The sequence below is a fragment of the Impatiens glandulifera genome, chromosome 5 (genome assembly GCF_907164915.1).
Source record: "Impatiens glandulifera chromosome 5, dImpGla2.1, whole genome shotgun sequence".
NCBI classification, from domain to species: domain Eukaryota; kingdom Viridiplantae; phylum Streptophyta; class Magnoliopsida; order Ericales; family Balsaminaceae; genus Impatiens; species Impatiens glandulifera.
Genome location: NC_061866.1, coordinates 1,213,580 through 1,236,006, shown reverse-complemented (window position 1 = coordinate 1,236,006; position 22,427 = coordinate 1,213,580). Strand labels below are relative to the sequence as shown.

General features: G+C 28.6%; 1 protein-coding gene across 1 annotated transcript; it reads left to right on the top strand.

The window, feature by feature from the left end:
* The first annotated feature begins 17,401 nt into the window (after positions 1 to 17,401).
* Positions 17,402 to 18,365, top strand: LOC124937787 (stress-related protein-like). Its single transcript, XM_047478112.1, has 3 exons — positions 17,402 to 17,443; positions 17,513 to 17,761; positions 17,834 to 18,365. The coding sequence occupies exons 1-3, from the start codon at positions 17,402 to 17,404 to the stop codon at positions 18,335 to 18,337; spliced, it is 795 nt and encodes a 264-aa protein (XP_047334068.1). The 3' UTR covers positions 18,338 to 18,365.
* The last annotated feature ends 4,062 nt before the right edge of the window (positions 18,366 to 22,427 follow it).

Below are 22,427 nucleotides of genomic sequence, written 5' to 3'. Positions count from 1 at the left end.
TATAGTATATTGTCAATCTCTTTCTTTTTCTTTTTATAATATTGTATACTACCTTAATTTAAAAATATTTTTCAGACACTTCTTTTTATTATTTTTTTTTCTCTCACCTATAATTATTTGTACTTTATTTTTTTTCTTTTCTTTTTCTTTAATTATAGTATATTGTCAATCTCTTTCTTCTTCTTTTTATATTATTGTATACCACCTTAATTTAACAATATTTTTCAGACCCTTATTTTATTCTTTTTTTTTCTCACCTATAATTATTTGTACTTTACTTTTTTCTTTTCTTTTCTTTTTCTTTAGTTATAGTATATTGTCAATCTCTTTCTTCTTCTTTTTATAATATTGTATACCACCTTAATTTAACAATATTTTTCAAACCCTTCTTTTCATTCTTTTTTTTTCTCTCACCTATAATTATTTGTACTTTACTTTTTTTCTTTCTCTTTTTTAATTTATACTATCCCCAATTAAAACTCTTTCCGAAATCTTTTTTAATTTTAAAAAATTAATCATCATTATATATATATAGATAACAATGTAACATTAATAATGAAAAGAAAGAAATAATAGAGTATTAAATAAAAACATTAATCGACGAGAACTCAGTGCTAAAGTAAGAGAGGGCTGGAGTAGGGTAATTGCTAAGGAAAAAAAAACAAAGTCAGATGCATCGGAAAAAACTAGCACTTACCCTACTCCAGCACTCTCTTACTTTTCAAACATTCTTGCCATTCCTAAATTCTTATGTCTAGATTGGATGGAATGATTCTGAAGCTCATGTCTAGGGTTAACTATGTGTAGTTTCAGAGAGGGCCAAAGAAACATTGCTGAAGTTTCTGAAGAAAAATTAATTATAATGCCAGGTAGTACCTACCTGCTCTTGAAGATCTGGAACAGAGTCTATGTCTGAATTGCCTGTCACAGTATGATTTATGCCACTTGTGTCTTTGTCACTCAACAAATCTGTTTCCTTGGTTTCTATCATCAGTGATCCTGGATTATGCTTGAAGCTATATAACTTCGATGCCAAACCCTGGGAATCTCTCCATGCTTGAAGTCCTTTAGATCTTTCCTCCAGGGTAGCTCTAACTGCTGGCCTGTGGTTGTTTCTCAATTCATTTAATCTTGATTCATTAACATTTGAATTGGGCAATAATGGAAATATAAGTTAAAGCATAGTCAAATTTGAATTGGGCAACTTGTACAATAATCCTAAAATCAATAACTTGTTTTTCTGTTTTTTTTATTTATAAAATTCACCTATTTCTAGACGAAAAAAAAAATAAAGAATGGAAGTTTGGCAAACACCCGGATGTGATGTGAGGTATAAGCATACATATTAAAAAAAATTGAAATAAAAAATTACCTATCAATTCAATTTTGGTGTGATAACCAAAATAAAATTCACCTAACAAAGAATCAAATATTTCATAAAAGAACTAAACAACTTCATATTGATTATCATATAGTTACAAGTGTATAAAAATGGTTTCATAAATTTAAATCACATCTTGACAAATTTGCAAGATTTTATTTTGAGTAAGCGATATATAGGAGAATATTAAATTAGTTTAAGTTAACTTAATTGTAATTAGTTTAGGTGATATTTCTAAAGTTCAATGACTTGTTTAACATGATACCTAAATTAATTATATAATAAAATAACTCACCTCTCAAATCCTTGAATCAACTTCTCGTAAAAAGAAATTAATAATATTCTTTAGTTTGTAGAATGTTTTTTAAATGATAACATGAATGATCATGTATATTAAAATAGATTAGTCATAAATGTCCTCTCACGAGTAGTTGATTCAAGGATTTGAGAGGTGAGTTATTTTATTATATAATTAGTTTAGGTATCATGTTAAACAAGTCATTGAACTTTAGAAATATCACCTAAACTAATTACAATTAAGCTAACTTAAACTAATTTAATATTCTCCTGTCGCTTACTCAAAATAAAATCTTGCAAATTTGTCAAGATGTGATTTAAATTTATGAAACCATTTTTATACACTTGTAACTATATGATAATCAATATCAAGTTGTTTAGTTCTTTTATAAAATATTTGATTCTTTGTTAGGTGAATTTCATTTTGGTTATCACACCAAAGTTGAATTGGTAGGTAAATTTTTATTTCAAATGTGTTTGCCAAACTTTCATTCTTTATTTTTTTTCTTCTAGAAATAGGAGAATTTTATAAAAAAAAAACACAAAAACAAGTTATTGATTTTAGGATTATTGTACAAGTTGCTCAATTCAAATTTGAGTATGCTTTAACTTATATTTCCATTATTAATCATCCACGTATAATAATATATAATGTTAGAATTTTATTTAAATTTGTTTTTATCAACAAACAATTGTCATTACTAATTGTTTATATTTTTCTTTAATAAGAGCATTTGAAATATCTATGTTTCATTGTCTACCTGATTTTTTTAATCCATATATATTTCTGTTGAGTTTGCATACTTGGTCTGTTTTGATGTTTTTTAACCTAATGGAATCATCATGTATATATCCTTTTCTAATGAAAATCACTATGTTGGTGTTATTTAATTTCCAACCTTTGTAACTACCTACAGCTATTAGTATTCGTATATATATTGTCTTAAACTATTGGTGCAAGGTGATATTATTTGTCACTTTCGTATATATATTGTCTTAACTATTGGTGGAAGGTTATTATTTGCCACTAGTAGGGCCTTATACTCTTATACTTTTCTATTGAACATTAATGTGTATATTATTTTGTACACCCATTTACATTCTAATGCATTTTTTTAATGATTTATTTATTTATTTTTGATAGTTTTGTTAACTCCCATGTGTTGTTTAGTACGGTAGATACCTCATTTTTGCACCCTTAAAATTAAAATAAATTTATCCGATCTAATATGATGATCATACTTGATTGCTGGACCGACTCGATTTTCCCTTTTGAACTTGGTCCAAACGTTGATTTTTGAAAAATACTCAAAATTTGGATGAGCTAAAACCTTCAGATTGACCGGTTCGAAAAATCATAAATTGTGAGCATAATATTGCCATTTGACAAAATGTACATAACAACTATTTTAATGCATGTTTTTGTACCCCAAACGCTATTTTTCATAAATAGTTAGAATTCGCGAGACCTGATATGTTCATATCAACTAGTTCAAAAAATTATGAATTTTGAGTATATTCTTGCTATTGGCAATTTTGTATAAAGGTGTTCAAAATGGTAAAAGATGAACATTGAGTAAAATCGGGCGGTTTGAGGCTTGGTCAACATAAGTCAACTGCGCTAAAACTTTCAAATATGTGGAGATGACATCATCGTGACTTAAAAAATAGCCATATTTGAAAATACCCAAATGTATTCTTTACATGGTATACTCTGACTAAAGAAAGGCCAACCATGATCCTTAAATTCTAAATTTATCCAGGCCTCAAATGATTTCAGATGGTTTTGGAAAGCTTGAAGAATTTTCTACAAAGTTTGTTCAGCCCGATCTTGGATTGAATCTCTTGATCGCGAGACATCGTCGATGCAAGACAAAGTATATAAAATAGGATCAAACTAGACATACTTTCGGTTTAAAATTTATAACTTGATCCATAAGGCGTTAAAAATGGTTTCTACCTACGGTTAGAAAGCTGAGACACACAACCCGATTAAATGACACTAGTCCCAGACTATCATTCGACGTTTAAGTTGGTCTACACATTTGTACAAGTCGATGCAAGTGTATTAGTTTCATTCCAGGGGCGAACTGAAGTTAGGTGTGACTTCAAAATTTTATATCTTGTGTTTTACTCAACCATTTGGTACAAGTGAGCTACCATTAAAAATCTATTTGAGTTATCTTTCCAAAGACACCAAGCATCGCTCACGATTTGACCTACAACTAATTCTAGGTCACCCGTAAGCCAACATGTTTAATTTAGGGTCAATAACGTTCCATAAAAAATGCATGGACCAACAACATGTCTTCACATTGGTGAGTAACATGAAAGTTGTAACTAAATGGCTCACATTTCCAACCATCCCAATCTCAACTCTTAGCATGGCCTAAGTCATTCAGGGTGGCTCGACAAAGTTTATGTTTTCACAAGGCGGCTGAAAACGAAACTCCAAAGACGACTAACTTTGAAAAATCACAACTTGGATTACAAGACATGAAACGGGGGATGATTCAAGTAGGAGTTTGAAGATTGACCTATTAAATACACATGCCACTCAACCAAAACTCACCCTAAGGCCGAGTCACTACCTAGCTGACTCGCTTAGCGGGTAGCATGTTGGAACTGATCAATCTAATATCTAAGGGTATTTAAACTCATTTTGTTCACAAAATGAGAAAGTTAACTAGATTGGGATTTCATTTTCCTAAATTATAGGATGAGACACTTGAGAGAACATTTGAGAGCCTTCTAGTGATTGAAAGAGAGAGTATGAGAATTCAGAGATCATCATCTTCGACGATTTTGTTGTTCTCCGACGAGGAAGTTCGTGGCTGGCTGAAGTCTGTCGCATTTCTTCTAATGTCCTAAGGTAAAATGTAATCCTACAACAATAATCTCAAGTGATTGAAGCAATATAGTTTGTAAATCAATTCAAACATCTACTCCTAGTTTCGTTGTTGATTTGTTTGAATTGTTTATTTGAATAGTTAGAATGTTTGATTGAATTGTTTAGGTTAAGCCTTAGCGGATAGAAATCCTAATTTAGTCTTATGTGCTTAGTTTAGGGTTAAAAATGAAGTTAGGTTAGCTTAAGATGATTTCAATCCTAATTGATCTACTATGTTTCTGTCCATCGCCGGATGATGAATCCATGCACTTATGATTCGAATTCTACAATCATTCCCTAGCTTCGGTATGTTAGGATAACAGAAAATGTAGTATCTCTTAATGCAAGAATAATAACAACATCGAATAATTGTGAAAACGAAAGAAATCGACTAAAGAACGCAAACACAAAAATTATAGTGGTTTAGTCAAAATAGGCCTACATCCACTTTCGAAACACAAAAAACTCTCAACTTTATTATCAAGAAGGTCACATGAGTATTACTATGATTATCTCATAATAAAAGCTCACACACAATTCAAAAGGATGCAATGCTCTATATGAAAAGACTTGACTTTCTAAAGTGCGCGACTACACCTTTAAATAAGCTCAAATTAGATTAATATCAATATATTGTCCAAAACTCTCAAAGAGCATCCAAAATATTTTTACTATATTTTTTAAATGTATTTCCATAACAAAAGATATAATTTATTTTTGTGATAATCTTATTTCCTAATATCAATATTATACACCAAAATATATAGTTTTCTTTTGTTGAATATATACACCTTCCTTGTACCAAGATTGTGTACCATGAATATATTATATTTGTAATATCGTAAATTCATTCTCAACTCTCCACCTTGATTGCAAGCTATCTTTCTCTTGTCTTCCATTATTTTCTTTGTCAACAAGCAAAGTCTTCATAGCTCCCAAATTCAAGAATTGCCAGCATATCTTCAACATTATCACCTTCTTGAATTATTTATTTTTCTTAGCCTTTATTTTAATTAATTAAGATTTAATTATTACAATAATTATTCAAACCAATTATTTAATCATGGCCTTAATTTAAATTATTTTGAATTTATTTATTTAAAATTTATAAATTAATTAGATAAAATTTTAGTATTTATTTATAAATTTCAATGTTATATTATATGTATTATATTATTATAAAAATAGTAAAAATTAAAAATATTATATTTCTCATTATTTTATTGTTAATAATCTTATTTTATTATTTTATTTGTTAACGTAAACGATATCTATAAATTTTATAATATATTTATTTTAATTATATAATATCATATATTTTATTATATAAAATTAAAAATAAGTATGGATTAAATTTATTTATCCATTTAATAGTGTAAATTAAGAGAGATGATTTTAGAAAAAGTTATAAAATATATAAATAAAAAAATTAAACTATAATTAAATTAACAAAAAATTTATATCTTAATGTGTAAAAATACATGAATACACCAATTATTTATTCTATAATTAGATATAAAATTGTTTATCTAAAATATATTTTCTATATTTTATTTAGATTAAATAATATAATATATTTTATTTATATTAACACATAAACTAGTACTGAGAATTATATATATTTTTTATTTTAACGACATATTTAAAATTTGTTTGTAATTAATGCATATTAAATATAAATTTTGATTTTTTTTATTAAAATTACTTTGTTTATATTTTTATTTAAAAAATTTAAATTACTTTATATATATAATTGGATTTTTTAAATACATATAATATAATATTTTAATATTTTTAATGAAAATTAAAACAATAGGCTAACATTTTTATTTTTTTAAGAAGTTTTAGATTAGTTTTTTTGTATTATATATATATATATATATGTGTTCTTTCAGTTGTGCAATGAACATGTACAATATTGGTATACAATAAAAAAAATTAAACAGTACTTAAATTAGATAAAAACTTCTTTTTATAAGAAAATTTAATTAAAAAAAATGATATTTTAAAGAGTGAAATTTATTGTATTTGATATAAAATCTAAAAAGTCTAACCAAATTAAGTAAAAAATATTTTAATAAAAGTAGATGAAAAAGTAAATTTACAAAATAATTTCTTTAAATAATTTTTTGTTGAAAATCTTTTTTAACAAATAAATTTTGTAAAAGTAAAAACAAATACTTATTAATTAAATGTACTACCTAATCTATTATTATATATATATATTAATTAGATTACGAAAATTTAACATAAAATTTTGAATTCAAATTAGATTACGAATATATTAATTAATTAATTAATAAAATGTAATACCAAATTAGTCTTTTGATTAATTACAAATTCATACAATTTTTAGTCAAAATTAATTTAGAAACATTTTCTGTATATCTAGAGCATATAAATATTTATTTACTTACCCATCACTAATACCTTTCTAAACAAACTTTGAATAACTCTAAGAAAAACCTACCTGATTATCATCATCATTAGCAATGACAAAACTAGAAGTTCTAATAACTTTAATTTGTTTGGCTCTTCTCTCTAATTCATTTGTTCATTGGTAAATACTTCATCACTATTATATATAGTTAAATTAGAGGATCTATATTTAATTTTAATTAATCTCGGTGTTATTTTCAGTCAAATGCCAAAATATTGCACAGTGACCAAGAAGTATAAGGGTCCTTGTGAAAATGGATTAAGTGGTTTACCGGGTTGTTTCTTTGATGTTGATGGATCTTGTGGAGCTTCTTCCATGACAACCAATTGTAGGCCATGCAAACAAAGGGGTGAATATCATTTTTGCACTTGCGACGTGGTATGCGGCCGCTGTTAATTCAGAAATAATTTTTCTATCATATTATCTTTATGCATCATTTGTAGCCAAATGAAATAACATGTCTTTTTATTACACATAGCTAATAAAAAATGACAATTATTTTCTCTTTAGTTATTCTTATGCTATCATTTTTATTAACATGTAAAAATGAAATCAAGAATTTCTAAGCCCCTTTTTCTTAATGCGCATGGTGTCTTTCCGTTTTGTTAGACTTTTTAATTTTCATTTTTATCTTTAGATCGGCTGTATTACTTATAATTTTTGTTTTATTTTTTTTTATAATTTTAGAAATTTTAAATTTATTTTATTAGTCTAGATCTAATAACTTACCATTCTCTGTAATCTCGTTAGAAGAGATAATAAATGGAAATGATAGATTTGATTAGAAAATATTGTTTGTTTTAAATGGCTGGACACAAATGCGTTTCCAGAAAATTTTTATTTGGATACGAGATTCGATGACATTCGGGGGAAGGGTGTTATCGCTATGTCATATGTGCCTTTAAAAAAATATATTTACTTCACCAAATTTTGGCTATTAAAAAAATAGATTTTATATTTTGTTTATCCAATTATTTTTCTAAATCCTAGATATATATTTGATTTAAAATATTAAAATAACGTTAATACCGTTTTTTAATGTCAAAATTTGTAGAAATTAGTACTTGAAAAAATATCAATAAAGAAGTTAGATTTAAAATTAAATTCAAACAAATATTTAATGAAATAATTTATTTTGCCTTAAAAATATTTTAGACATTATATCTATATTTTTTGAAATTTTAAAAAATAATTTGAAGCATTTAAAATATCAAAATATAAAAAATAATTAATTAGAAACGCAAACTTGTCTTAAGGGCCATTGGATCTGGGTTCACGGTGGCTTGAGCACGAGTTAGCATGCGGTCAACGGGCTCCATCGCGAAGCACGGGGGCTTCTTCTTGGCCGAGCAATAGGTAAGTGTGTAGATATCTCGGTCGGACGGCGAGAGCGCTCCATCGCGAAGCAAGCGAGGGGCTTGTACGGTCTTATGGCATGACAAGCACCTAAGATTCTCAGTGGCCTGACTTTTTTTTGGTTGAAAATCAGGCCAAAGCCTTGATTAGTCAATACTCCAACAACTAATGTTTTAATGCAACTTTTCATTTTATATTTTGCTTCCAACATGAAAACAAATTACATAGGAAGCTTAGTAAGCTTCGTTTCACTTAGAATATGTTTGTAATATCCCGAAGGTGTCATTCAACCGACCGAGGCCATATCGGATCCTTAAAGGAAAACAAAAAAAATTTGTTCAAAAAATTGTTTTCATGATTAGTGGTTCCAATTTAAAATCTGTTGGGTTTTGTCCTCTCCTAGTTGGAGAGACTCAACTTGTTGTGGGCTTTATTTAGGCCCATGATATATAATGTGAAGAAACATTAATTTTTCACTTTAGGTTAATAGAATTTGGAGAACAACAAGAGAGACCAGACTAACCAAGTTATAAGATTCATTTTTCAATCCAAATTATATTTTTAAAGTAAATAAATCTCAAACCAATTATATATGTTTCAATATTTATACATCGGTACATTGGATGATCGGTTTAAAATAAATAACTCATTATTTTTGGAGACGACGTCGCATTGATTGTACTCCGAAAAATAATTTTGGACTAAATAATTCAAAATATATAAAATAAATGATGAATAAAATGATAAGCGAGACCGTGACCGCCCTCGCCCTCGCCCTCGCCCTCGCCCTCGCCCTGAATGAGAAGCACATACCTAGAAAATGATCCCAAGACCCACTAAAATCAAACTCATTCCTCTAATCTATAGGCCCATCGACGTCCAACCCAATCCCTAAGCGAAGCCTACCCCCAATCTGCACAATTTTAATCGTCAAGTTTGTGTTGTCGGTTCCTTTTTTAGAAATTTTATTTGTGAGGGTGATCAAGTGATCGAAAAATTAAAGTAGAAAACGAGACTTTAAAGATGACTCCATAACTTATGATGTTGGGAACATATTTGAACCAATTCCAAGTCATCCCAATCACGTATGATAAAAAAATTATTTTTTTTCTTGAATGATCAAATTGAATAGCCATTGTTCATGTGTTGGTTCCATTCAACCATATGAAACATAATAAAGCTATTTGCAAGCTCCTCACACTTCAATAAAGCCTGAAAATCAAAAACTCGTTTTTTGTACCCAAACTATTCAAGCTGAATGGAACATCATCCCGATCGAATGACACCTCAGATGATGTTATAAATGATCATAGGAACTATACGAAGCTTTCCATGACCTTGAGTCAATGAATCAAGGTCCCTGTCAAAAACATCAAACCTGCACTTTAATGTTCTGGACGACCGATGAAGGTTTTCCCAAGGCTTACTTCCGACCGAAAAAACATAGCCCAAGTTTAACTAGAAGTTAGACCAGGCTCAATTTATGACCGATAAAACGTAGCCCAAGCTTAGCTAGAAGTTAACCAGGTTAGATTTCCGTCCGAGGAAAAGTAACCCAAGGCTAACCCATGACCAAAGAACTTTTTTACACCCGACCGAGGATTCCGCCCCAGACTGAGGATTCTCGCATTCGATCGAGCCTTTAGCACCTAGACCAAGGACTCTCGCACCTAGGACCTATGACTCTAACACTTGATTAAGAGACTTCAGTCGCTCGGTCGAGGGATCACGACCTAGGACCGAGGGTCTTATCCCATGACCGATGGAAATCGCATCCAGGATCGAGAATACCGGTCCAGGGCCTCTTTGGTTCTACTTTTTAATTTTCAAAATTATTTTTATAATTTTGGAAACCCAAACCATTTTCTAAAAAACTAAAAAAATTAGAAAATGATTTCAAAATATTTTTGAAATATTTTCATTAAAAGTTATTGTGACAAAGACATATTTGAGATTTATCTTTAAATCATAATATCTTAAAAACTGATATTCTCTAGGTACATTCCTCATTAATCGTCAACATTAGTTTCAAGTATCAGTATTTAAATATTATTGTTACAATTTTAAATACACGAAAACTTGTGCATGGTTATAAACGTATAATTTTATTGATTTTCGAAATGAATCGACGACTCTTATTAAATAAATTATTTTTTAAATTAATTATTTATAATTAATTTAAATACAGGTTTTTTTAAATCAAATTATAATTTAATTATTTTAAATCTAAAAAAAATTATTTAAATTTTATTAAATTAATTATTATTATAATTAATTCTAAAATGACATAACACGATTTTATAAAATGTTTTATTAAAAAAAATCTACACACAAATCAAGATTAAAATTCCATTTAAACTTTTTCCTTGATGATTTTACAGGGTTATATAAATTAAATTTATGAGAGATGATGTTAGAAAAAAGTTATAATATATATATATATAAATAAAAAAACAGTACTTCAATTATATAAAAAAAACTTCTTTTACAAGAAAAGTAATTAAAAATTATATTTTAAAGTGATCAAATCTAAGAAGTCTAACCAAATTAAATAAAAAAATTATTTTAATAAAAAGATGAAAAAGTAAATTTAAAAAATAATTATTCTGAAATAAAGTTTGTGTGTTAATCCCTTTTGACAAATAAATTTTGTAAAAGTAAAAACAAATACTTATTAATTAAATGTATTACCTCATCTATTATTATATATATTTAACATAAAATTTTAAATTCGAATATATTAATTAATTAATAAAATGTAAGACCAAACTCTTCTCATTAATTTAAAATTCAGTCAAAATTAATTTAGAAACAATTTCTTGATATCTAGAGCATATATATATATATATATATATATATATATATAAATATTTATTTACCCATCACTAACACCATTCGAAACTAACTTCGAATAGCTCTAAGAAAAACCTAATTGATTATCATCATCATTAACCATGACAAAACTAGAAGTTCTAATATCTTTAATTTGTTTGGTTCTTCTCTCTAATTCATTTGTTAATTGGTATATTCTGCACCTCTATAGTTAAATTAGAGGATCTTATTTTATTTTTTAATATTGAATTAATCTTGGTTTTATTTTCAGTCAAATGCCAAAATATTGCACGGTGACCAAGAAGTATAGTGGTCCTTGTGGAAATGAATCAAGTGAACTTTCAGGTTGTTTCTATGAAGTTAATACATCATGTGGAGCTTCCTCGATGACAACAAGATGTAGGCCATGCAAACAAAGGGGTGGATACCATTATTGCACTTGCGACGTGGTCTGCCACAACTGTTGACAAAATACAACCATCCAAGTTTAAATAATAATGTTTCTATAAATTAATATCTTTTATGTATCATTTGAAGCCAAATGCTAATAAAAAAATGAGAATTATTTTCTCTCTACGTATTCTTATGCTATAATTTTTATTAACAGGTAAAAAACGAAATCAAGAACTTCTAACGCCCCCTTCTTCTTTAGGCGCATGGTGTCTTTCCGTTTTTTTTAAAGCTTTTTAATTTTGTTTTTATCTTTATCTTTAGGGTATATGAGAAATTTGACAAAATGACCATAAAAAGTTCCTTAAATGAGATGTGACCGGCGCATAATTTTAATTACGCTGTGTGCCGGTTTATATTTTTTTGACGAAAATATCTCCATCGCGTAACACGATGGAAAAAATCGTCACGCGATGGGAATAGTTTCTTTTTATAAAACTGTTTTAAGGGAAATGTGTCTAACACATGCCTCGAATCAACATCTCAATCGGTAATTTCGTTCTTCATATATTTTATTTATTTCATTTATTTGTACATCATTTTATATATATTTCTGTAATTTATTTCAAGACAAGATTTCTAACACAATTATCATCAAGTCACATTATAAGGAGAAAAATAGGATTTCTCTAGGGTTGAGTTTTTTTATCTCTACTCTGTGCTTTATTTATTTATGAAATTAGCCTTATTTCAATTCTCATTTTCCATGCTTATTATGTGACATTCATAAATTATCATCCCCATTATTTGATTTCACATATGTCAATATTGATTAATTGTGATCATTTACTTGTTTCTACTGAAAAGAATTGTTTCAGTAGACAAAGGTGATCTTACAAAGAAGCAAAGGGTCGAGAGATCAAGAAAGTATGTGTAAAGTATGTGTAGTATATACTTTGTGTGTCATAAATTCAGATTCAGATCCAAATGATAAACACCAATAAATTTTGAATTTGTATCTGGCCAAACGTGAGACTCGTCTGAATCCACTTGTTGATGTAGAATGGCAGAAGCGAAAGTGAGAAACCTGACCCATCGCTTCCATCAGATATGCAGTCAATTCTAAAGAGATGTGAAAATCTTGAGAAGGAAGTTCGATCTCTCAAACTGAACTTGTCCTTCATGAATAGGTATGAAAAATGAACATCACTTTTTCTAAAAACATCACGCACAATTCAACTAAAATGGATCTCTTTGTTTTATGTATTTTGGAATTTACAAAAAGGACTCGGAGAAAACCAAACACATAGAAGAGCTTCAGAAACAAAATGACGAATTAACTGATGAAAAAGAACGCCTCCTGGAAGAGATCAAGGTCTTAGTTTTGTTTCAAGGCGAACAAATGGATCTCTTTGTCTTCCCTTCTTGCTCTCTTCAAAGAAAAAAAGGAGAAGTCAAGGTCTTAACTTTGTTTCAAGGCTAACAATTTGTTTTCTATAATTTGATTGTTGTTTTCATTGTTTCTTAAGAATAATTTTTCAACTATTTGAAATACGATTTAATCTTAATCTTGTTAAAGTAGTTTGTAAATAGACTCAAATGTCATTTTTACTTGAGTTATTATCGTGCATTATAGTGATGTTCAAATTAGTAAACATTAATGTCTACACGTTTTTAATCTTCTGCAGTAAGTTAAGTTTTTTCTTGAGAAATACGTCTATATTGATTGGTTAAATAACCAATCGTCATAGTCTTACATAAAATCACCGATTGGTTAAATTATCAATCACCATAGCCATACATAGCAACACTAATTGGTTGGATAACAAATCATTATAGTCTAACAACACCGATTGGTTATGAACCAATCGGTGTTACCGCAGAGGGTAACACCGAGAAATCTTCTATCGATTGAGACCGATTGGAACAAAACAAATCGATATAGGGTAATATCGATTGGTAACAATGGCAGTACCGATTGGTAAACCAATTGGTATAGGCCTTGTTTTTACTAGTGGGTTGAAACAAGACTTAGGGGAGTCCTTTGCGATGAAGGATCTTGGACCAGCGAATCATATTTTTGGAATTATAATCAGTCGTGATTGAAAGACAAAGAAATTATGGTTGTCTCAAGAACAATATATTGAAAACGTGTTGCAGAGATTCAATATGGAGACCAATAATATTTCCACACCTCTTGTGGCACATTTTAAATTGAGCTCTGAACTTTGTTCTTCAAATGATGATGAGAAAAATATATGAAGAATATTCCTTATGGTTCTGATGTTGGAAATTTTATGTATGCCATGGTTAACACAAGACCAAATATTCTAGGAAAAAAATAATGGAAAGTTGCCAAGTGGATATTGAGATATCTTCGAGGTACATCAAGTTTGAGATTGTGCATTTGAAATGAGAGTCCGAAAATAGTTGGTTATATCAACTCTGATATGGCAGGTGATGTTGAGTCGAGAAAATCTACTTTTGATTATTTGATTACTTTTGCAATTAGAGTTGTTACTTGGCAATCCAGGCTTCAAAAATGAGTTGCGTTGTCAACCGCTGAAGTTGAAATTATTGCAGCAACTGAAGCTTATAAAGAAATAATTTTGGTTAATAAATTATTATATGAATTTGGTTTTGTGCGGGATAAATATATTTTTTTGTGATAGTCGAAGTGTGATTTAATTTGCGAAAAATTCAACATTTCATTCTAGATCGAATCATATTGATGTGAGGTATCATTGGATACATGATGTTCTAGATGAAAAGTTATTGGTTTTAGAGAAAATGCATATAGATGATTATGGCTCTAATATGCTGACCAAAGCACCCCCAAAAGACAAGTTTGAGTTTTATTGTTCAACCGCGCGTTTGACAACAACCCTTCCATAGTTATGATGGGGGAGTTTGTTAGGTTATTTGTTTGGCTCCCAAATATGTAATAAAAAGTTCGGTCTATTTAAGAAGTCTAGAAGCCCAAAAGTCATTTTGTGTTAAATAGGGGCATGGTTGTCTTATTAGAAAAAGACTATTGGGATGTCCTCGTTCTGCTATAAAAACTGGAGGAAGTGACCTTATTAAAACACATTTGAAAGTTATTTGTAGAGAGATAGTGAGATGTCTTTTTGTTTAGTTTTTATCTTCATTTGTTTCGTGTTTAACATTTGATTATAGTGAAGTTTCTTTTGGACAAAAGTCCTGTGGTTTTTACTCATTGATTTGAGGAGTTTTTTCACATTAAATTTTGGTGTTCTTATTCCATTTATGTTTCCTATTATGTTTGTTGTTTTTCGCTCCTAAAGATCCAATCAAGTGGGGAATAGTTTATTATCACAAGTGTGATTATTTCGCTTTATTCCCAACATTTTGATGAAATGAAAGTAAGGTCTTAGAGATAATAGAGGTTGATTGTGATTGAAGGATAAACATGGAATTAGATGAATTTTTGATTAGTCGAAGTGAAAGTAAAGAGATAGAGGTCGATTGGGAAAGAAATTGATATTTCTGGTTAACACATGCGAGAAAATTAGTTGTTTGACTGAATAGAAAGTTAAGGTCATGAGATAAATGTGGAATGAGATCTAAGTGCTTTAAGGTCACGACATTAGAGGTCGATTGAGCATTGATGGGCTAAAGTGAGGGTAAAAAAATGATTAATAATATTTGAGATTTTTTATTTGAGCAAAGTGAAAGTGTAAGGTCACGAGATAATATAAAATGAGAGTATTCTATTTTTAATTTCAATATATTATTCGTGATTTATTAAAAAAAATTAAACATTAAATATATATTATTTTATTGTTTTTTATTAAATTTATTTTATTTATATTTTTATCTATAAAAAATTCTTCTTAGTTAAACTAACATGGTCATTTTTGTAACGACAACAAAAACCAATATGTTTTGTGTCTCACAATAACCTGGTTATTTGATGGGTACATTAATTGCAAGGGTTGCATTTATCAAATGATTAATAAATTATATAGAGTTCATAATATAAATCATTAAAAATTGCGTTAATTTAATTAGATTAGATAAAAATAAAGAATAATAAAATATTATTAGTACACTCAAACCAACTATAATTTACAAAAAATAATTAGAATACGATATTTAAACATTCCTTAAATTTGGTACTAAAAAATTATAACTATAAATATGGTTATAGTTATTATGAAAAATGTTTTGAATATTAATACTACGTATACTTGGAATGATCTCGTCGTATATTTTTAAAATTTAACAACATAAATAGTTTTAAATATGTTTGAGTTGAACATTTTGATCAAGTGTTACATATTTGTTTGGTTTTATTAAATATTTTTCCTTTTTTACAACCTCTCAAAGACATCTTTAATCTTTTACTTGAGGTCATTTTTTCTTTTCTTTTAAGCTCTTTAATTTCATTAGAGTCGCATAAACTAATTTTTAAATCCTATTTAAAATATTTGTGGTATTTGACCCAACTAGAGGTGTAAGCGATTCGATTCGGTCGATTTTTCACCGAAAAATTCATTTCAACCGTTGGTGTCAGTTTTTCAAAATCTCCATACGTCGATTGACGGTTAAAGGTCGATTCGGTTTGGTCGGTTATAAAATTAGTTCGGTCGTTAGTTTAATTGTTAATATATATATAATATATATAAATAAACTTAAAAAAATTAATAGATTAATTGAGTTTTATAAAAAAAAATAACAAATATATATAATATTTTTAAGTTAAAGAAGGAAAAAAATAGTTGAGTTTTATAATAAAATTCTAATAAATTAGGTAATAAAATAATTATTTAATTTAAATATATATATATATATATATTAGAATATTATTTAAATCAAAATGAGTTTAAAAAAAATAAACATCAAATTATAAATATGTGTGTCAAGATTCGAAAAATGAAAAAAAAACATTATATTCATCATTTACCAATAGCACGAATATGTTATATATATGGTCTGTCGGTTAAACTGTCAGCTTTTTATTATATAAACCGACAACTGAACCGGTTATGGTTGGTACAAGAAAGTATGAACCAACCAGAACTTGGTTTGGTTGGTTTTTCATCGTTCGATGAAATCATCGTTCGATGAAATCATCGTTCGATGAAATCATCGATTGTTTTGATTTTGCTTACCCTATATTCCACATATTTTTTTAACAATACCTTGTAGGTTTTCATGAATTGGTTGAGATTTATCAAAAACAAATATAAATTATTCTATATTTTATCTTTATTGTTCTAATTTGTAAGTATTAAATAACTAATTTCATAGATTATATATAAAATATAAAATTTGAATAAAAATTATTATAATAATTTAATTAATTAATAATCTAAATAACTTATCTTTAATATATATATATATATATATAAATATATATATATAAATATATTTATATTTATATATTTCCAAACAAATTCTTACTTGTGTCGTGTAGTTTATTCGACTCCACCATTTAATTTAATACTATTTAATTAGCTTTTTTTAGACTTTAATTGTTATAGTTTATAGTACTGAATATAACAATTTATTAGACAATTGATTTATTATAAGGGGAATCAAACTAACCCTTCCTAATCTGGTTGGACTCTGTGCCATGAAAAGTCATCCCTGAAATACCGTCTGCACCAAAATGGCATCCCTCAACTCTTCCGCATGGGCAGGAAAGTGATAATAGATCCATCTCCCGATCTAATCGGACGGTCTATTTCTCATCCTTAGATCGCCTCTAGGAATGTCCGTCCCCTCTATAAGATATTAAGAACCGCAGCCCAATATTAAGCTAACAGAAAGCTCGGTCGATCGATCTCTAATGGCCGAATTAGAAGAAACCCAGACTACGGAGGAGACGCTGGTATGTCTCTCTTTCCCCCCCTTTATCTTTCTTCTTCACATGATGATTTGGTGATATCAATATCATTCATATATACTTGTGAAGGTTTCAAACGAGGAGGAGGAGACGACGACGCTTAAATACCTGGATTTCGTTCAAGACGGTGCACTTTATGCTATCTCCGTCTTCTCAAGCTTGTATGAATTCGCAAAGGCAAATTCCGGTCAACTCAAGCCTGGCGTCGAGACTGTCGAAGGCACTGTTAAGGCAGTTGTTTCGCCGGTTCTTTATAAGTTCCATGATGTTCCTTCTGATCTCCTCAAATTCGTTGATCTAAAGGTTAATAATAATTATCCTTCCTCTTAGTTGAATGAATTGACATTAATAATGATTATTGGTAATGGGTATTAGGTAGACGAGTCAATAAGAGAGTTGGAAGGTCACGTACCATTGTTGATCAAACGAGCTTCAAGTCAAGCTCTAATGGCGGCTCAGAAAGCTCCTGAGGTAGCACGAGCAGTGGCTATGGAGTTACAGCGGTCAGGAGTGGCGGATACGGCTGTGGAGATTGCCAAGACTGTTTACTCTAAATGTGAGCCGACGGCTAAGGAGATGTACGTGAACTATGAGCCTGTTGCAGAGTATTATGCTGTAATTGCTTGGCGATTTCTGAATGATCTTCCATTGTTCCCACAAATGGCGGGGATTGTTTTGCCAACTGCAGCACACTGGGCGGACAAGTATAATGAAGCTGTTTCAAGTGCGGTGGATAGAGGGTACACGTTGGTGAATTTCATGCCCATGGTTCCTATAGAGAGGATTGCTAAGATCTTTGAGAATTCTCCATATGAGCCATGTTCTTCATCATCTTCTTCCGAGGAGGAGGATCATGATGCTATGGCGGTGCCACAGTGATGGATGATGGTTAATTTATATTTGCGCTTCAATTTCTATATATTGTAATCTATGTGTGAGAGAAGGACTATGTATGTTTGCTTTCTGTTGAAAATATGGATTGCAATCTAATACCCTCTTAATCCGGATTTTTTTATTTACCTTAATTTTAATTATAGCGGTTGAGTTTGTTTGCGGGATATGTATTTAACTCACGGAGATTAATCGCAATTCGTAGATCTAGTCTAAATACGTCATAAAAATTTTAAGAAATTATAATAAAAAATTAATTTATAAATAATATAAAACTACAAATAATACAAAATTAATATTTACAAAATAAAATATTAAGAAGGATAGAGGTCTTGGTTGAGCTCGCGAGATCACCTGGTTGGATGAGATTAATCGCAATCCGAAAAAGTATGATATAACTAAATAAAAACTCTTAGGAGAACCAAGAGCGGAGTAACTGGTTGGTATGATATAACTAAATAAAAACTCTTAGGAGAACTAAGAGGGGAGTAACGAATAATTTTCTAATTTTCAGTGACAAGTTATTGCCCCGGGCTTGTAAATAGATACACACTTCAGGAGAACATAGATAAAGTGTTAGACCATAGTAGAAACAGAATTTTGTATCAATTATTTGTTATTTTGTATGATAAGTGTCTAATTTTATTTATTATTAAATAAACAGTTAATTATTTTAAAATAGAAGTTACACTGAAAAAGTAATTTACAAATAATACAAAATCAATACTTACAAAATAAAATAAATGTAATCTTATAAAGTACATAATAGAGTGGAAAAGAGAAAGTAAGAGGTACTTAGAAAGAAATTGACTTATTCTCTATAGGTTTTAAAAAAATGATTAAGGAATTAATTGTTTATTACTTAATTTTGCTTACTTTATAACTGTTGTGGTTAATTATATATTAAAATCTTGTTTTTAATATATATTTAATATAATATTGTAACACCAAAAATAAATATTTTGTGAAGAGATTTTTGATATTTGATAGTTGTGCCCCATAATTTATCGTCCTCCTCAGTAAGACGAAGAAACAAATTGATAGGTTTGATTAGATTATATCTAAAGTTATCGATTTAAACTAATTTCAATTTTCTTAGAGTTGCTATCTAATTTATTAGTAGAGAAATTAGAAAAGAAAAATATTATTCGTGTTCAAACGTATTTTAGAAATCTTGTTTTTTTTCTGGTGTTTGGTTACACTTAAGAATAGTGTTTGGTTACACTTAAGAATGGGCTTCAACAATATGTCTCACGTGTATTGTCTCTACTTTAAACTTTTTATTTTTTAAAATAATATTATTTTAAACTTTTTTTATTTATCCAATAATACAATAATAAGATATGTACCTATTTTTTTTTATCTAAATCTAAATATGTGACTAAACTTGTATCATTATGTTCATGAAGGTATGTGCGAACTCATTGTCGAGTTTTATGTCTAAATAAATAAGAAGTTTGCTAGTAATATAAGAGAGTGGTGAAGGATAAAAAGATACCTATAAAAGAAATTTAAAAAATTGTATAAAACAAAATAAAATTCGAACAAGCTCTTATTCAAATTTATTATTGGTATATATTTATTTTGTTTTTTTATTAGAAATAATTTTTTTTTATCTTATATATTTTTTTGGAATTTTTTAATGTAAAGAAAGTAAAAAAATAACCAAATAAATAACAAAATTATGGAATCTCAGGTTGTACAATGGTCCAAAACGCGGGTAAAAAAGCATGATACAAACCCTGTTTGAAACACAAGAATTCCTTTTATTACCTTTATTTTTTTACCTGCTAATCTTTACCTAGATCAATACATGCTCAATATTGGTCAAATGACTCAAATACAATCCAAACATTATAGTAATCTAGAACACAAGATTTGAAAATTTTCCAATGGGTTAAAAAACAGAAACTTTGATTATTCTTTAAGAGTATTGGAATGCCTTTTATTTTCCTTTGTTTTTTTACCTGCTAAGTCATCCATCAAACCAAACAAAATATTGCAGAAAACAGAAAACATTTTTTTAGTCTTTACCTAGATCAATACATGCCCATTCCTAAACCTCAAGACCATATCACATACACCTCACCACATACAATCTAAACATCATAGTAATCCAGAACACTAGATTTAAATTTTTTCTAATGGGTTAAAAAAATAGAAGTTTTGAAACATATCTACACTATTTAGGGCTAACCAGACAAATAGATAAGTCAAGAACAAAAACCTACACCAACTCTTAATTTCCTTTTAGATCTGAAATTCGGGTTTTCGTTTCTAGTTTGCCTCAGACACTCAACTAATCCAGTCTCAATATAATATATCACATTTAGAATCAATATATATTATTTAAATCAATCCATGGAAAGCAGAAGTTCCTTAAATATAACTTTCTTCCAAACTAATTTTTAAAATTGAATCAAACTACATGGAAAAAAGAATTTTTTTTACACAGCTTAGCTCGAAATATTTCCAATAGATGATCTATCAACTAGAAGCCTTTGGATCAAATACCAAAAAAAATATATATAAGTTTGATTATTTATATTTTAATATATTAATTTAAATTATTATTTTTATAAATTTAATTATTTATATTTTATATATCTATTTAAATTATTATTTTTAAAATTTGATTATTTATATTTATATTATTATTAATTTGATTATATATTTTTTAATATTATTATTTAAATTATTAATTTTAATTTGATCATTTCTATTTTTATATATTTATAAATTAAATTATTTTTTATATAATAATAAATATTCACTTTATCTTTTTCTTTAATTTGAGAAAGTTCATGAATATTTTAAATGAAAAAAATTGTTTAAGCACATCGAAAATGCATAACTTGAAATGAACAGAAAATAAATAAATAAATAAATAAAAATAATACTTACTAAGTGACTGAGCTTCTAAATTCTAGAAATGAACGATTAACTCACCAAGTCTACTGATTTTATTGAACGAATCTCAGAAAACGTTTATACGCATTTATTTCGTTTCCCTTAACGTCCAAAATGTTTTATGTATGCAGGTTTCCTTATGTATCTATCAATTTTAGAGTTCACTTCACGTCTTTTGTTGTAGAGCATGAAAGGATTTGTTCCTAAGAGTAGATTCATTCATTCAAATGCTTTGTCTTTAAGAGCAGTTTGTGCAATCCGAAATTAGTCAGTCTCATGCATTACATATCCTTTTGAGTGCTCCGTCCACAGAGGGGACGCAATAAAGGACTTGAATGGTAGACACGGCATGTGCACTTTAGAAAAACTTTTTTTTATAAAAGTTATGTTATAGAACCCCATAGCTACCTTCCTCTCGAATCTCACAAAAAGTAGATAATAAGACTATCCATATATGATGTTGTCTTATCTATTTGAGATGAGGAACCAAAGTAGAGTTTTATATCATAAACCTTTCTTGATTGACCCGTACAAGTTTCAGATTAGTACGTGTAAGAACGTAATAATCCAATTGACTTTAAGAGTCGCCACTTTAGTTTACTAAACAAAGAAACTAAAAAAAATTAGAGTATTCATGGATTAAGGGTATGATGCTTGGTTACGCATGAGGAAAGAGCCGCAATAACAATGTCATATGTGCCTATCCCGTGGGATAGTGTCTACTCGAATGTAGTTGGTCATTTGTTTGTGAGGTGCATTACACAGTTTCATTCTGAGTTCAGAATATTTTTACTTGTGTATATCCTAACCTTGTATCTAATCTAGAAGGAGTAATCTTAGCTTTAATTAGATTCAATAAAGGTTGACATCAATCCATTAGAATTCTCTTGGTTTCCATTTATCATGTCTTAATACTATTTAATAGGATGCCATATATTTAGTCTAGAGATGACTTTGAACTCTCGTTAGGTTTTTCTAGACAAAAGAAGATATAACGGACCTTGAATGTTCTCATTAGACACACATGTGAACCACAATGAACTCATCTCCTTGCATATTTGATTGGAAGTTTGCTTGTTGATCTGAACTATGAATCCTTATATAAAAATGATTTCACAAATTAATCGGGATGTGGATTAAAGATCGAATAGGGGAATTGGAGTCCCGA